Below are 19225 nucleotides of genomic sequence, written 5' to 3' on the forward strand. Positions count from 1 at the left end.
TATTATTAAACTACAACATAACATAGCATTGCCTACAGTGGCTTATTTGCGCAACAATCGTACAGCGAAATGGGTGGAACTTGGTGATGCAATCATAAAGTAAGTATATATACACATACACACAGTCTGACAGTTACCATGGTTACATTGTAAGCTTACCAGATTACTTGGCATACATGTTCACGTTTCATTCCATGGAATGTTACAACACCTCTTATAAGGTGAAATTCATATTAAAGTAAAATAGTAATTTGTTTCTTCTGCAAAACCCACACTTTTCAGCCATTCTGAAACAACACTCGAGACACCGCGTGCAATGCAGACAGACAAAAAATTAAATTCTATCATTCACTCGTTTCTCATAGTGAACTTTGAAACATTGATTGGTTGGTTATGCACCTTGATAAATATAAGAATGATTCTGATCATTATTCTCTACTTCAATTTATGTTGATCCAAACTTGATCACAACACATCACAGAGGCACAATTGTGGTCTTTCATTTGAAATTGGCAGTTATCATGTAGACTGTAACGATGAAACAGCGGCAGAAAGATGTATTTCGTATTTCCATTATTGCATGTGATATGCATGATTTCACAGTACAGTCAGTCAAAATTAATGGGTAAATTTTCACGGGAATATTTTCTGGACATGTGACACAGACATAGCATTATGAAATGTGACCCAAGCACAGCAGGTGGTCTACCAATGAATTTGAATATGAAGAATTCCTCCTTTGATGCAAAATAAGTTACTTGTCTCAAGTTAATAATATTATGATAAGAGTTTCCGTAGATAAATATTTTTTTCCATAGGTAGATATTTTTAAAATTACATTTTGATTATATTGTGAAGAAATAAAGATTGCATGATATTCAATAAGTTTGCTACACATGCACAAATTTCTAATTGCGGCCAAGAATACTATTCCAATTCAAAATGACTAAGACTTGAATAGCGAGGTCACCGGCGAGGGTCAGGGATCAGGCTCGAGGTTTACACTCACATTGATACGCATGGGCCATGTGTCCAGAATATTTTCCTGTGAAAATGTACCCATTAATGTTGACTGACAGTGCAGGCATGCTCCATACGAGTACACCCCGGAACGCATGAGTGCATACAAACATACACACACACAGCAGCTAATGGAGATATGCCATTTTGCCGCTGAGCCATTGTTATCATCTTTCATTCTTAGCCTGATTCTTCCCATCATTTAAACCACATTGTCACTTTATAATTCTACATATACAATTATACAGTGTTTACATACATCTTGTATATCTTTAAAATATTCTGCAATGCTTCTTAATTACTTACAAATGTTTAAAAACTTCAATGAAAATATAAAAACAAATCATTTGGCTTCATTAGCATATGATAATACTGATGGTAAATTAACCAATAAATAGCTTACACAATGATGCCCTATAAAGTTTAATAGTGCAGGTGCAATCTACTTTGTTCATTAAAGCCATATTGTAACATTTGCTGAGGACTCCCTGATTTTCCACAATTGTAATGTACTTGAATAAACTAACATAACCGGCAAAAATTGATATTTTAGGTGCAGTGTCCCATCATTTTATTCACACAATCAAAATATTAGTCCAATACATACATGATGTACATATTGACTTGGCATGTGAAATGGTCATAAAACATCAACAAGACAAATTTGCCATCATGATCAACAGAATGACATGCACTGGCGATTTTCTTTGTTTGGCCTCATTTGTTGCGCTCAACACAGGTTTACAATGTGGTGCAAAAATGAACTAAAGTCAAGTTCTTGCACCAAATAATCTGATGCATTTTGTGGCCCTCACAGACTTGGGCAAGGTCATATATTTGCGAGTTGACCCGTGGACTGAGCTAAACCTCCCTCTCTGTCTCAAGCTAGATGTCTGGATAATATATTTATGCCTGGATAGTATACTACAGCAACAGAACCCCAAAACTGTACAAGCCATGACTGACTAGGCAGACATATCTTATCCTAGCTATATCTATATGGTATCCTATTCCCTTTTGTCCCAATATTTGAATCCCTTTGATCAGACAAAGGACATTCTCAGTATGACAGAAAGATATCCAACTCCTTGAGTGTCTGCTACAGATCACTGTAAGTGCTAACATTACTTTTTATATTTTGACTTTTTAATTCTTTGCATATTATTGTATCAAAGAACAAACTAACACTTTTTGTGTAATATCTAGGCTAAGCACCACAGTATGGGTTCAAGTTTGGCACCATTTCTACATCTCAGCTTCTGTAAATGCCATGAGCCTCCAAGGCCTTAGCTCACTGGACACCCCACCAGGAACCCTTTAACAGACCCCTGGACCCCACGCCGTTAGGTTTGCACTTGACATTGCAGCTATCACGCTACACCCTTCTTCATTTCTCTACTTCATCTCCACCACTTTCTGAAAAATCTACACCCCTGTCTATACTTCTAGAATCTAAAGTGTGCATAGTATGATTCATTATCACAGCAGTCTTCCATTACTTGAAGCCATGCAGGTAAGTGCAAAAGTTTTTATGCCATAATGAAGCAATTTTGCAGCCTTGAAGCTGCAGCAATTACCCGCAAGTAGCCTAAAATTTAATAGTGCACCAATATTACAACATCTGGATGCGTAATTTGCAATGTGCTATACAGAATAGGCTTAGTCAGTGCTCAATGGGGCCCTTGGTTCTAAAGCCTGTGAAAAATCACTGTGGGCTAGCTGATAATGTGATCCTGTAACTCCCCTGGGCCATGTGAATTTTGGTTAAAAGTCATCAAGACACACTCAATGCTGACTTTCATGGCTTCCTATTAGGATGTATCTGAAAAAAAAATAAAAAAATAAAAATATATAATTTGTGACTCTTAGAAAGTGTCACAAAATGTGACCAGTATAACGTTAAAATCTTGAAACTCTTGAAAAAAAACTTGTGGGTTTTTCTTGCAACTTCCTTCTGTTCTGCAAATTTTTAATATCTTAATAGTATCAATTTCATTATTTATTATGGCAATTTCTAATTTTATGAGTGTAGTAATAATATTAACCATCCATGAGTGTAGTAATAATATTAACCATCCAATTGAATACATGAATACAAAACCCACCCAAGTCCATGGGAAGTGATTTTGAGAGAAAAACATGTGTATCATTTTAATTCCTTCAGTTATATTTACCTGGTCAATATTGTAAGTTTTACGTGAAAATGAGTGGGTTAAACTGTATTAAGTATGACGATTAGCATTTCAGGGACTTCGTGGGGTTCATTTTAAATTTTGGACTTGGGTGGTTTTTTGAATCATATACAAAGACAACAATGTTTGAATGAGATTAACACTAGTAAGATAATACAAAATAAAGCACACAGGTATGTATAATGTTAATAAGCATTCTGCCATGTAATATAAACCACACACTTTCCTTTATTAAACCCATTTTTTTTTTCAAAAGTCACTCTGAAGCAATGAATGTGTTACAAGCGCACTTTTATACATACTGGATTTCAATCAATGTGTTACAAGACTCAAATCATGGACTTTGGTGATTCTTTCATACATGCTATTTTTCACATGCTCAATAGACACAGTGGATGAATTTGGGTTGTTTTTTCATACATATGACAGGCCTATGCATAGCAACAAAGTCCCATGCATGCTTAAATCAATTTGGCCACAGTATGGACTTGGGTGGCTTTTGTATTCATATATTCAATTGTATAATTTTCAAATCATTTTATGACACAATGTATGATTTGAATCATTTGAATTAACTTCCCTCCATACACAAGGGCAAACAAAGTATAAAATTAGTTTTATCGTAATCTTAAAGCCATTACACCATCAATATTTTCAAATTTGGGTTTTTACACGATTTTACTGTACTCATAGGGGCACTTAACACAAATGACTATACAGAAAAACCCACCATTTTGGATTTCACAGCTCCAAAATTTGACCAAAAAAGAGCTCTGAAAGACCCTTGATTTTGATAATTTCAGCTTTATGACTGCTAAATTGTTAATTCCTTGCATTTTCATTTTTTCATTTGATTTTCAACCAGAAAGCCAAGAAAGACTCTTGATTTATTTGAGCAAATTAAAACAGGGGACATATCCGACAGTGAAAACTAATATTTTGTGGAAAAGAAATACAGTTCAATTTTAACGGAAATGTTGGCTTTAAAATATAAAGTCATGGCAGGAAATAAAATAGTACTACTTAATAAATACCAGGAATGCTGTGTCACTTTTACCCTATGTACAATGAAGAGATACAAGAACATGAAAAGGTTGGTCCATAATCAGGAACAGAGGCTCATATCTGTTAGAGCAGGTGTTGGAAACCCCTGACATGCATGATACTGATAAAGTTATTTTTAACAAATGGATAAGAAATATATCTGTTTGCTTTTAAAATCTGAGATGATTGAAGCACTGATTTATAAATCTTTGCAACCAAAATGTGATACAATTTCGAACTTGAACAGTCAGGTCCGACTGCCTGATCAGGAAGTACTGCCGAATCAGGCAGCATGTTTCCGAGTCAGGCAATATGGTATCCCACAATGCAATGCTCTATTTCAAATAGAGCATCTTTTAATATACCATTATTTCTTGGTTTAGAGTAAAGAAGTAGGTCAAATATATAAAATTATCAATGAATGTACAATTAGTAGTAATTTTTCATAAATTTTAGTTAAAATTAAGTTAATTTGCATATTTAAATCAAATTTCTAAAAAACCGTTAGAAATTGTTTTGTTATTTAAATTATTTTTCTCCCAGTGGATTTTTTTTTGCCCGGTTAAAAATTGTCAACTTGCATGTAGTTCATGTGTGTCAAAGTAAAATTTCCACCGATCTTTTATAAAATCACCATGAACAATTTAGTCCTTAGTCTGTCGAATTCGGAAGGGTTGCCAAAGCCTGTGTTGCCTAATTCAGCAACATGCTGCCTGATTCGGCAGTACTTCCTGATCAGGCAGTCGGACCGGACTGTTGAATAAGAATAAATACATATGGTCAAAAGTTACTTTTAAAAATGAGCAGCATGATATTGTCAAAAGTCCAAATTGTTAAATTGATAACTGTTTTTCCTGTTCAAGGTTCTCAATCTAAGCCATAAGATGGAGGCACATATTCTTGATATAAAGTTAGATTTAATATGTTTGCCCAAATATGGCTTAAGTGAAGAATATATAATAATCTATATTTTCAAATATAAGTTTTGAAAAACGTTTCAATGTAGCACTTCCGTGAGTTAAGAGCGTGTATACAGTTACCAGCTTATCCGTTATATTAGCGTAAAAGTACTGGAAACTCAATGGATATCACAATATAATCTTTCCATATACACCCACTATAAACACACTCGAAGATCAATTGAATTTAAAAAGACACCCAAAATTATCCATGATTGTTTAAAACTTTTTTGTTAAAGACCAATTCACAATGATCAATATACAAACATTCATTTTAATGATAGGCTAAATATGGTGGAATTGAGATCTCCAAACTGTACACTGTGTAAAATGATCAATTTGAAACCTTCAAAGAAAAAGTCAACATAGAAATTTTTAACATCTGCAGTACAGTATGATGTCATAGAAAGGACTAATTTATATCAAAAATGTATGCACATGGACAAAAACATGCATAGTACACATGCTTCTTTTTAAATAACTTGTCTGTTGTACCATGAGGTATAGAACCAAAGAGTACATGACTTCGCAGTGTCAATCATGGAAGGCAAAATTGCAAAAGCTTTTATTCAAAGTGCATTGTTTTTTGCATTCTATGTGTAACACATTGTGCAAATAATGCATGCTAAGAATTGCATGTACAAACCTCAAGCTCAAAGATGTCAATTATCATTTTATTTTGTGCTTTAGCTGATAAACGCTGACGGTACACTATTTGGCCTCAATGAGCGACAAGCCAATAATGGCAGATGTACCATAGCATTACACACAGGGCAATTTTGAGTTGGTACTCTTTGTATCTAATCTCTTTGATAATATTCTTAGCCATTACAGGCCTAACAATTACATGAACTATTTAAAGCATATTAATGGAATGTGATAATTAACAATTCAAATATAAAAAAGCTGTCAAATAATGTGAATTTCAAAAAAATATAAAATACAAAATGTAGGATGGTTTGATTCAGCATAAACCTTTTTGTTTTTACAAAATGTTAATATACAATGCATCCAGGATCACATAAGCTAACATACACAAACAAAGTACCTATCATAGTATTAATATAATTATAGATAATGTATGTATACCCTTACATACATGCACACAGATGTACACTAACTTGCTTGCACACACCCACCCACCCACATCTAAGTGTAAACGCCACAACCATAGACATTGACCGACCATACAGTTTTTATTATCCAACTGGACACACAGGGGGTTTTCAAATGTATAAGTCCTCAGACTCGGAGCAATCCCAACACACTCCTACTCTCACTTCCATGAACACGCCCCCACATACACACCCGCTACATGTTTCACCGACAAACGTGAGCATTATGAATTTCCTATGTAGTTTACCGTGGACCTCTACGCACTGACATTTCGCTATCACACCTACCATGGGGGACCTATTGCATTATTACGGCATGTACCACCTTCTGCCACTCTCTTACGATCATAGACATCCACGGTTGCTTTGGTCTGCACTTTATGAGCGATGTCAAAATTGGATCCACGTTTATCGGTGAAAACAAACGTATCCCCACACACACACTACCTGTATCAACACCTTTCCGAGGGACAAAGATAAAAAATTCCTGGTGGGCATCATGTTGACCTTGTTTTTACTGGGACAAATGCTGGCATGTAAAAAATGTCAAATTTACACTTTTTAGGCCTCAAATCAAAGTAAAATCATGTGTTTACCGGGCCAATTTGCAATTTTACATTATCATAACCAAGTAAAATCCAAGTTTAAAATTACCGGTCTAAAAAAAAGATTCACAGGGCAATTCTGGCTGATTTTGGTATCTGCCTGGTGGATGGAGCTTGTCAGCCCGGTCAGATTTCATATTGGTAAATGTTGCAACTTCATCCAAGCAAACTCTATGATCCCTGATCCATCTTCCACCTTCAACTGTCTTGCTGTTCAGATTGTCCCTCCACCGTCCTTCTGGTAGGTAGATATCTCTCTTCCTTGCATTCTTCTTAAGAACTGGTGCCACCAAGAGTGTATCCCCAACTAGGAATTGTGAGTCTATTGTCTGGGCTTGTGTATCTTTAGGAGCGATCCACCACAGTGGTCTAATGATGGGAAATCCTGGGAATGTACAAATAGAGTGCAAAAATAATATAATACCAGATACATTTTTTTACATAGCCCTTTACATCAAAAAGTTCAGAGTGCTGTAGTATACAACTTAAAATACAATTATAAAATAAATATCATAAAACACACCTATTTAAAAAGAGCATGCCTGCAGCAAAGAAGTAGGGTCATTCCAGCATGCAGGGGGGAATAAACCAACCCAGTCAGTAGATATACTGACATGGAGGGCAAAAAACGAATCCCAACTCATGCTGAAATACCAGGATCCCTCACCGCAAACAAGCTAGAACTACATGACACCATAATGATTCTGAAGACATCCAAGCAGGTTACCGCATCCTCCTTCCCATCAACATAATTAGTGCTATGGTGCTGAAGGATAGAACACAAGTCATTATCTCTGAGGTAAAACTATCTAATTTGCTCAGCTGCAGCTGTTTCTACAACTTTTAAAAGGATCAACTCTCAGATTTGAAATTCTGTGCTTCCGTAACTGTAGGGATTCTACATATAGCATTAAGAGTGAGCCAATTAATCAATGGAATCACTTGCACAATTTTGAAAGCAATGGCAAAAACGATCATGAAATCATCTGGAAAAAACTCTGTAGCAGAGCGAAGAGTAATTGACGATATGCTTCAATAACTAGAAGTTTATTCAAGCAGATTTTCAACATCCACATTGACATGGGATCCAAAGGGTAGGGTTTGACCACTTAACAAACTTTGATCGTATGACCCTGATTGGTCATTGCACAAAAGTTTGCAAATCCAGAAGCGCTAGGTGCATGTAATTCATTGCAAAGTTTTCCAGATAAATGTTTATCCAGCAAACTACATAACACAATGATGTATTGAGCAGCCAACAACTTAATAGAGGTTATCCATATTCTACAAGCTGCATATCCTATCAGCGACTGCTATACCTTGTTTAGGACTTTTGAAATAAGTACCTGCATGTGCAACCATGACTGTTTCAAAATAGCCCGCAAAAGTCATGCAGGTAACTCCGAGGTCGTGCATTGAATTGGTTTAATTGAATGAAGAATACTACGGGAACCAGCACCTTTTGTTAGAAGTCACACATGAGTAAAGTGGATAACCTCTATTCCATTTTTTGGACTGGTGATCGAAGGTAATGTCAGAATGCAATGCCAATTTAAAGCTGTGGGACATTGACATAATGGAAGCAACAAACCTTAACATGCTCTTCCGTTGCTACTGGATAGTATTCAATTCAACATGTAGGAGTGTAGTGATCTGAAGGAAGGTCATGTCAATCCAGTAGCAAACATATGACCTAGATGATGAGTTGGTGCTGCAATGTGTTGCTGTAGATCAGCTGAACTTAAAAAGAGATCACTGAACTTTGATGAAATTTTGTGTTTCAACTGTCTACCTCTCTGATGGCTTTCCTTAAATTTACAATACCTAATCTTATAAATAACACATATTTTACACCAAAATACAAATATAGATTCATATTAAACAAGAAACATAACTAAAGTTGCTGGTATTAAAAGATTAAAGATCAGATCGATGCTCTACATCTTGTGATCAGTCACATCTGTCAATAGCAGGTAGCAATGACAACTGATCTCCAATTTAACAAAATAAACAGATACATAAACCTTAAAAAGATTATGTAAGAAAGTAAAATCAGTGGACAATCTACAAGATATGCCTTAAGATGGGGCCACCACAAGAAGGCTTTTGCTATATAGGGTTGTAGAAAACTACTACAGATAGATGGAATAAAGTATCCAATCTAAATAGCAAGTGAATAAAAACAAAATGCAGCTAGATACAGCCCGTGGGCCCACACAAAGGCAGGGAATAAATTGAGACAATCTTATAGTGTTAAGAGTCAATCCGATTGACCAAACTTTAGGTACTGGGTATGCAATTTTTTTTCCATTTATTTAAAATTATAAACAATCATTTCAAAGACAAAATTTGATTGACAAATATCGCCATTGTTTTTATATTTTGAACAGGAAAGCAGAACAATAACAAGTTATATCAGGGCTGCACAACATTTACTACATGAACATAAAATGCATGCAGGGTAAATCTAAACTGGTTAGGCTAGGAATAGATGGATGATCATTCTCATGAAAGGGGTAATGTTTGTACAGCCCTGATAAAGAAGGGTAGAGAGGATCCATAACACAATAATCCAACAAGTTTTGCTCTTGATACGATATTGGTAGAGATACGACCTTATGCAAGATCTCCCATTTACAAATGTAAACCTCCAAAACAAGATTCTTTTTCGAATTGTAAACTTTAATAGACTTGAAAATTTGAAGACACACTTCATAGCAGTACTAGTACGATGGTGCAAGTCTAGTGATCGCAGGAGTCCATTGCCCGCGGGCTCATTGACCCCTTTGACTATGCACCCGAGTTCACCAAGACATGTTAATTAAACTTTAAAAGATGGTGCAAGACCAGTCACCACTCCTTTCATGTGACCAGCATGTCCAATTAACAGTTTAACGCACCTCAGAATTGAAGGTTTCAAGGACGTCACAGAGGAATCAGAACCTGAACTATCAGTGCATCTGAAAATTATTATATTTAGTTCTCTGGGTTGACAGGATGAACAAAATTTCTCCACCCAGAGCAGCCAGCCCACATAAACGTAAAAAAAAAAAGTGCGTCTGGCCGTATTCAACCTGGCGATCTTCATAATACTAACACAACCCTTTAATGATACTGGGTTTTTTCAACGTTTACGCATGCTGGCTGCTCTTGGTATAGATTACACCTCCGTGCATCTGAGTACAAAACATGCCAGATTATTGGTCTTGTAAATGTGGTAGAAAAACTGCCCAAATACCAACAAGGGTGGACAATTGCCTATAAAGAATTTAATGTTAAATAACACTTCAAACTGGTTACTTTCAGCATGGTCTTGATCCAATTTTGGGTAAAATCAGAAAGGATTTACATTTAACTTACCCACTCCAGATTTATTTTGTAAAGATAAACTTTTCAAAGAAAAATTTGATTATTGTAAATAAAGCAGAACAATAACAAGTCAGGGCTGCATAAGGGTAAATAAATAGATGGAACAAGTAAGGTGGTAGAATTTACAAGATCTCCCATTTACAAATGTAAACAAACAAGATTCTTTTTTAATTGTTAACTATAATAGAGAAGACACACTTCATAGCAGTACTAGTACGATGGTGCAAGTCTAGTGATTTTGAGTCCATTGTAAATGTGCATCGAGTTCACCAAGACATGTTAATTAAACTTTAAAAGATGGTATGACCACTCCTTTCATGTGACCAAGTGTCCAATTAACAGTTTCACTGACCTGCACCTCAGAATTGAAGGTTTCATGAGGACAACGTCACTAAGGAATCAGAACCTGAACTATCAGTGCATCTTAAAATTATTATATTTAGTTGAACAAATTTTCTTTACCAGAGAAGCCAGCCCACATAAGCGTAAAAAAGTATCTGGCATATTCAACCTGGCTATCTTCAAAATACTAACACAACTCTTTAATGATACTGTTTTTTTTCAACGTTTACCCATGCTGGCTGCTCTGGATATAGATTACACCGTGCATCTGAGAACAAAACATGCCAGATTATTGGTCTTGTAAATGTGGTAGAAAAAGCCCAAATACCAACAAGCGGTTGCCTATAAAGAATTTAATGGTAAAATAACACTTAAAACTGGTTACTTTCAGCATGGTCTTGATCCAATTTTGGGTAAAATCAGGAAGGATTTACATTTAACTTACCCACTCCAGATTTATTTTGTAAAGAGGCTTGAAATGTCATAAAAATATGTAACAAGTAAGGAGAACAGTCTCAAAAGTGTTCATGTTTTTTCAGGAAATTGTTAAATATGATACACCAAAACAAACCTGTAATAAATAAAATCACTTACATTTTATTTCCCTATTTAAATTTATGAAATAATTCGCTAAACCTCTGCCACAACTGTCTGAAATCTTCTATACATAGATAACATGTTGATATTGATATTTTCATATGCGACATATGATCTGGTACATGGAGGCTAAAGGAGGTAGTTGTGAAAATTGAGCTACTATAATTATTACATTATACAAACATTAGGCTATCATATATTGAAAACACCAAAGGTCTAGCATACCTGGTTCTAAGCTGATGAAGTTGTCCTTTGGGCTCCATGGACCAGATGATTGGCTAATTATAATATAATGTATGTGTAACCAATCAGAATAGAGGTTTTAGATATAACCTTTCAGCCCTACTCCCATATCTGTTTGCAGCGAATTAAAACGCTTTAGTGCCTTATGGAGCTCTATGGGTGTTTTATTTTTATTATAATTACCTCACAAAATTATTGTGGATATAATTGGTTCAAATATATACACCTCTACTGTTGGTGCAATCTTTTGTGTTAATTATTTGAATCCTAATTTGACCAGTAGTAGTGCCTATGGGTGTTTTATTTTTATTATAATTACCTCACAAAATTATTGTGTCACATATAAATTCAGAATAATTGTGGATATTCCTTACTCCATGGGTACTACTGCCCTTCTTACAGTTCTGCCGACGATTTGGAATCAGCATGAAAAATGCATAAAAATGAGTTCAAACAAGCACTGTGGTTCTTGAGACAGATTTTGAAATTGAGAAAATATCTGAAAAACTGCATACTAAGCATTAAATGGAATGTTATTACTCAATTGTTAGGTTGTATGTAGTTGAACCAAACAATATACCCACAATGTGATGAACATATTTTATCAAAAAAGTTTCCTGAATTTTAAACTCACCTTTTTCTACCGAATCATTTATGAGCTCCATCACCAATGGTGTAACAACATCGGCATGTATACTAGTCATCTCCTTGGCAATTCTGACTACATCATCATTATCTTGATACTGCCATGGTGCTACCGAAAACTGCATCGCTGGAAGATATGCCGTCAATTCCAACCATCTTATGTACAGCTCTCTATCGGGTAAATAGCGACTATGAAATGTGACTGAATCGTAACAATTTCCACCTATCATATCTGGTAGAATGTACGGGTATCCTAGAAGCCCCATTACCAATGTTGAAGGTATCATTGTCAGAAGCCCATTACTGTAATTCCAATTGGAATCCTTGTCCATCATTCTAACAAAAACATGGTGCTTTTGGGATTTGTGACCACAGCGGACTTCAATTTGCCTTCCGAGACGTTCTGCTGTTTGCACATACTTTGTGCAGTACAAATTTGGATTTGAGAACGGTACGCTGGCATTGTAATTAATGGGCAGATACTGTGCTTCACCAGCATCAAATTTGAATGAATCTATTCCATAAATGTCACGGAATTCCATTAGTCTTTCGACATACCAATTATTAGCATCAACATTAGATGTATCCAAGACAGCAGCGACACCATTCCACCAGGTGACTAAAGCAGGTACTCGTCCAGTTGGATCTTTCAACCAATAACCTTTCTCTGTGCCTTCTATGAAAGCAGGTGAGTCTATGTTAGCGAAAGGATGCACCCATGTAGTAACACGAAAACCCATCTTCTTAAGATCCGACACCATTTCCCTTGCATTTGGGAACTTTTTCAAGACAAAATTGTATTCGCCATGACTAGTGGTGTACATATCATCTATTTCAATCTGACTGTTATTAAAACCATGATCTCGGATCTCTTTTGCATATTGCAGCACTGATGACTGATTGACATGGACCTTATAGCGTGCCCAAGTTGACCATATAGGGTACTGAAACATGCGCTCATCTGGAACTTCTTTAATTTTTGGATGAGCAAAGTACTTGTTAATCACAAACTCATGGGTAGTTCTCATATCTTTGCCAACACAAAGTGTGTACTTCAGGGTGGGATATTTCTGTTCTGGATTTTGATATGGCGAATTAATATACTGCGATTTGAAGCACATTTCTTCAGAATTCTTCTCATTGACACTCACATGCAATGGAGTTTCCTCATCCACAAGAACCGCAACACCAAGTGAATTTAACCAATAACGTTCTATAACAGAACCAATAGGCTCTCTCATCCTGCATGAGATCTTGACTAACAAATGGTTTCATAGGTATATCTATATTCTCCATAGGCCACTGCATGTCATGGATCTCTCCACCGCCATACCAGTGTGGTTTTGATATGGTATGTTTGTGATTAAACAATACGCAATCAGTAGGTGGGTAATCATACATCAGAGAGTTCCACTTAACATCTACACACTGTACGTTCTTTTCTTCAGGCTCAGGGTCATGAACTTTGACCCTTAATTCTGCAATTGCCCTTTCAATATCACCAGTAGTGTTCTTCCACCAAAAACAGACACTATTCTTCTCTGGTGAACTACACTCTTCATCAATTGCAATGTCAACGATGTTGACAGCAAAATGTATGTCAATCAAAGTATCATCATTTTTGTCTAAAAGTGCCAACTTGTGTTTATTGACGTCAATGTACATGGGGCCGATTCGGGCGACTCCTCCCGTGCTGTGCATCATGACATAATAGTATGCCAGTAAGGCAAAAACGAGGATGGCGATTGAGAACGCCATCAGACCTTTGCGTGTTTTCTTGCTTACGTAACACATCCGATGCAGAGGCAAATATAGGCTGCTGGAATGCTGGTGCACCATACACAGGAGGGATCTCCAATATACTACACATCCAATGCAGGGTTGGATGTGCTTGTGTTTTCTCCAGATTTAAGGACACCTTGGAAGCAAGCAGAGGAGTCCGAGGTATTCTGGCTTGAAATTGCATTCACAGGCTGTTGTCTGATCTGAAAGAACAAAGTACACAAGAAAAAAATTGTAAGGGTAGTGAACACTTAAAAAACTCAACTGACCCATATTCCTGTTTTTGAGATTTAAAAAAAAAGCTATATGGATGTAAAATCAGCTGTCTAAAGTAAAAATTAGATTTATATTGACTGAAATAAATGTGTGTAAAGAAAAGTAATTTATTATTGGTCATTTTTAGATTTGTTTGGTAAAAAGAAATCCACAAAAATAAAAAACAAAACAAATATAAAAACGCCCAACCACCCAACCCTACTTTTTTCTGGCCCTAGGCACGGCAACATGATTGCAGTTTCATACAATTTGGGGGTACAGATGATGAGTGGGGCGCCGGACCTGATTAGGGGCACCGGGCTTGATGGGGGCACAAGAGGTTTTTTGGCAATTATTTTTAATCGATTGGGGGCACATGCGCGATTTTGCCCCTATGATGCTGCACCACTGCCCCTGTTTTTATGCTATACCACTGCCCCCTGGCTTTTCTGATCAAAGTGTTACACTGCATCCACAACTGTACGGTTTTTTCCAAAAAATTCTTGCTTGAATCTTCAAATGATTTTATCCGGACAAATGTGTTGAAAGTGTGCAAAAATTTTGATGCTAAATGGTGGAAAAATTAGGGAAAAAATCTGGCCACAGGAAGATGCGCATTACTACTAATTCCAACATCATCTTCCTTTTTAAATTTATTATTATTATCATTTGTTCCTCTCAAAATTTTGCCTCCTCTAGCTAGATCTTGGCACCTAAACCCAGGTCCACTGTGCCCTGTGGTAAATCTGGCTTTGTATGGTTGTCATATTTGTTATGAAGCTATAGTGTAATCCTGATATTCATTATCATGATCATCAGCATCATCAACTTGTTCTTGCTATTATTGTCATTGTCATCATCATTATAATTTTTATAACATTTGAAGAATTGACATAGAATGCAAATAAATTTGACATGACTCGGGTTCTTTCATTGGTTATATTGTAATACAGGGCAAAATAAAAAGTATACACTAATAAAGCAACATTTATACAGTTCATTTTCAGATCAATATTATTTATTAGTAGACCCTTGAGATGTACAACTTCTTTGTGATACTCTTCTAGCTACATTATGTGACATATGATCAAATCCAAATTTAATCAGACCAAAGCAATAATGAAATCAAGATATAGAGCAAAATAAAAAATATTTAACCAACAAAAAAGTTGATAACTTTGCACCCAGTTATACCTATAGGTACTAGGCAAATGGTAATAATTCAATTATCAAAATGTCTGACTTTGGTCTGAGTGGATCAGATCATGTCGCATGTAATGTTTTCTTTCCATAAAGTTAAGAAATAAAGGCAAATTTGTTCAGATAAAACAAACCCATCTTTTCAGGTGTCCTTATAACCCAAAGGATATCCTCATTATAGCACATCCACGTTCGATTTCCTTAGATAAGTCTTGTTGTGAATCAGTTTGTTGTCCAAAGGCTTTTTTAGGTATACTAACACATCAGAAGAGGGCAGTAAAACAGAAAATACCTCAGGATCTTTTCAGATAGTGTCAGATCAGAATCTTTCAATATTCTTGTTTCGTTGTTGTATTATAATAATGAACACTTAAGAAATCAGCAATATACACATATTTGCTCATCATCTCATATCCTCATCAGTGGCGTAGCGTGGGTCATCATATTGGGGGGTCACCGACCATGATTGGGGGCACCGGGTCTGATTGGAGGGGCACAAGCCATTGTTCGGCAATTTTCCTATTGGATTTTCTAATTTTTTGCAATCGATTGGGGGGAGGGGGGCGTACCCCTATGATGCTATGCCACTGGTCCTCATAGATTCTTTCAAAGTGATAAGCATTTGCAACAAGAAATTTATAACCAACCCACCCGGCTTGGGATTTCTGCTATATTTGTTTTGTTTTTTTAAATTTTTTTTTAATCCTCCAAATTTGGAGACCGTTGATCTTGGGCCCTTGCTCATCTGGCAAATGCAGCCCTGTCAGAGAGGGTATTTCCATATTGAAGTGCAGGGGCATACCACCCATATGGGTCTGCTTCTCACAACAAATCCTGGGGGGTAGGTTTTCACAAAAAATCCTTAGACACAGCGTTCGAAATAAGCCCTATCGCATTGCAATTTGCACTCTCAAAATTCGCCCGTTGCGATACAACTTTAAAAAGTTCTATGCAAAATTGCAATACCACATTGTACTGACTTTATGTGTTGATTGTGTGTGATTGCACTTCAAATTGCTCTGCATCAGATGAAATTTGCACAACCTTCAAAATGGGGTGCAAAAGTGCACCCCATTACAGAACAGAACAATACAGAACAGAACAGAACATATACAAATACACCCCTCATAAACACACATACTGTATTCTGAAAATAAAAACATGAAATGCCTTGTTTATGGATAACTTACCTACCTCCATTATTATATACCACCAATGAGACCCAAAGTGTAAATAAAAACATATACCAAATGGCCACATTTGACCACGTGGTGTTACCTAACAACTTTTATTTGATTTAGGCCTATCTAATCAGATATCAATAAAAATTCCTTTAAAAAAGGAATGTGGCGCCCAATGTGAACTTGGACATGATATGGTGAATTCCATGGTGTGTAGATTTGGTATTATAATGATTTTTCTAGGGAAGAGTAGAAGATGATCAAATGCAAGAGAAATGTGTTTGATTGGGGAAGGTGTTCTGACAATCCAAATATAAACTTAGTCCACCTCAAATGACCTGTAACAATTTGTGATTGACATTACTTAATTCACCTCGGATGACTTTGATCTGACATTCAACATTTTCGCTTACACCAATCATATCCATAACAATTTAACTCTTACAACTTCCTGTCAACTCTCTAATTTAAAACTCTAAATTTCTGTCTGTTTGCCTTTTCTGTCTTCATTGGTCTTGTACCATTTTAAGCAAACATTGCTGGGTAGATAACAGGATTTAGTTATTTACTTAACCAAATCATGGAGGTAGTAGCTAGTACTACCTCCATGGCAATAACCGCTATATAGATTCTATGGTAATTAGCAAACAAAAGCCATCAGTTTATTGAGGCCTCGTTAATTGATCTTATCACTATGGACCACAAGAGTCTCATCCCAATGGCATAGTCCAATAACCTCAATTACATAATCATAGTGCAAAATTTGACCTCAAGTTGCAGAGTATGAGTTTGTGTACCCAAATTTTCAAGGACTGTTCCCATGATAGATGAGCATGTTGTGCATCCTAGTGTATGGTCAAATGTCACCGTCTATCGGGTTCTAAGGCACACGGTAAACTGGTTGAACGCATACAAAGGTACAAAATTTATTTTGTATTTTAAACAAAGAATATCGCGCTCACCATTTTATCCCGTGCATATCAGAAAACAATAATAAAATAAAATCCAAGCAAATTGTGGTTTTATTTGTGAGCTGGCTGCTGGGCATAATTTTAGCAAAACAATTGCGAAGTCAATCTAGCAAGAGTGAAATTAGAACCGTTTCACAAAGTCATGCCTATATTGTGGCGCCTCCGTAGAGGGCGCCACAAAAAGATGGTAACCCCAGGGTGGCAACTTTGTTTCAATACGAAAACATAATGAGAGAACTTTGAACCATAAAAGTGTACTCATTTATAAATAGACAATTCTTTATAAAGGACCATACCTACCATGAAATCACTGTATCAAACGTGTGTTACTACCTACCATGAAATCGTTCTGTGTTAGGGCCACACCATTTGATTTTCAGGGGGATGGCATGGGGTTTTTTGAAAAAAAAACTTTGCCCAACGAAAAAAAATTGATTGATGAGTAAAAAAAAATTGCCCACCAAACTCTGTATAAAGGTATACATTAAAATAATAATAAAATTTAGTCGCCAAAAAGCACTATTCTGCCCCCCCCAAACTCCCATGCCCCCCTGAGAATCTAATGGTACGTCCCTTACTCAATATGACATCAGCAATGTAAAAATGAATCAGATACTATACATAGAGATGTGGGACTAAAATAATTAAGAAGTTTCTTAGTCCCACTTGAGCAATGTTTCTTGACAAGATGTGAACAGACAGGCCCACAGCCAGGTTTGTGCCAATGGTGGCTTGGGGGCGGGGAGGTGGGGGTGTACCGTGTGGGCGTGGGGTGTGTTGGGGTGGTGGTGGTGGAGAGACTTACATTTCCTATAATGCAAAGCATTGCTCAAAATTCGCAAGCGAAGTGGTTACATAACTCCTTGGTAACTGGATCACGCACCTTTTGGAATCGGTAGTGCATGCCATAGACTTTGTGTTGCGATCATTTCGATCGTGGTGCAGAACTCAAAAGCGTGATCCAGTTGACATAGTGATAATCGGATTACATGTAACACTTCGCTGGCGAATTACCATAGACTTATACAGCTTCCACATGAGACAAATCTTTCCAACTATATGAATGTTTACAAACAGATATGTAAATGAGACAAGATAATATTGATACAAAAGTAAAAAAACGAGGCAATTTTCAGACGCTGAAAAAAATAACCTTTTGTGTTGTTTTCCTAGAAATCAAGTTGAAACCATTTTAACATGCAATGCATCATGGTTAATATCCCCAGTAATAGGGATCCTCCTTTGTACTTCCATGGATCTTCCATTCAAAAAAGGAACTTGGACCTAACCATGTGTATAACGAATATGTTTTGAGGTTAAAAACACAGACTTTTAATAAAAAGGTAGTTTTTCTAAACTAGGTTAAAGTTAGGTAACCTAATTGATAACCCCAAATTACCTCAAACGTGATGCGATTTTGATATCAAATAAAAAATTCTATTTTTCTATTAACATACTGAAATTAGATATTCCAAATCAGCAATTTCTGAAGAAATCATCAAAAAACTTAAGAGGGTGTCGAATGTGGTATACCACACCCAGAATAAATTTACAAAATCGATGTGTATGTGTTTCTTGTGTATTTTGAGAATTTCCTACAGAGTTGTTTTATTTTTGCCACTGAATAACAATATATAACTTAATATGTTAAAAGTAATTACTTAAAGTGCTTACTTCCTGACTTTTACCCATACTTGAGTCTGAC

At 36.2% G+C, this 19225-nt stretch overlaps 1 protein-coding gene across 1 annotated transcript; it reads right to left on the minus strand.

Annotated features, from left to right (window-relative positions):
- Positions 1-6337: 6337 nt before the first annotated feature.
- On the minus strand, positions 6338-14112 carry LOC140152913 (myogenesis-regulating glycosidase-like). The gene is given in 4 exon segments (XM_072175453.1): positions 6338-7320; positions 11092-11118; positions 12121-13372; positions 13374-14112. Coding segments are annotated over 4 exon segments (2208 nt in total). The 5' UTR covers positions 13971-14112; the 3' UTR covers positions 6338-6988.
- Between the last annotated feature and the right edge of the window lie 5113 nt (positions 14113-19225).

This window comes from Amphiura filiformis, chromosome 5, assembly GCF_039555335.1.
Source record: "Amphiura filiformis chromosome 5, Afil_fr2py, whole genome shotgun sequence".
Lineage (NCBI taxonomy): Eukaryota > Metazoa > Echinodermata > Ophiuroidea > Amphilepidida > Amphiuridae > Amphiura > Amphiura filiformis.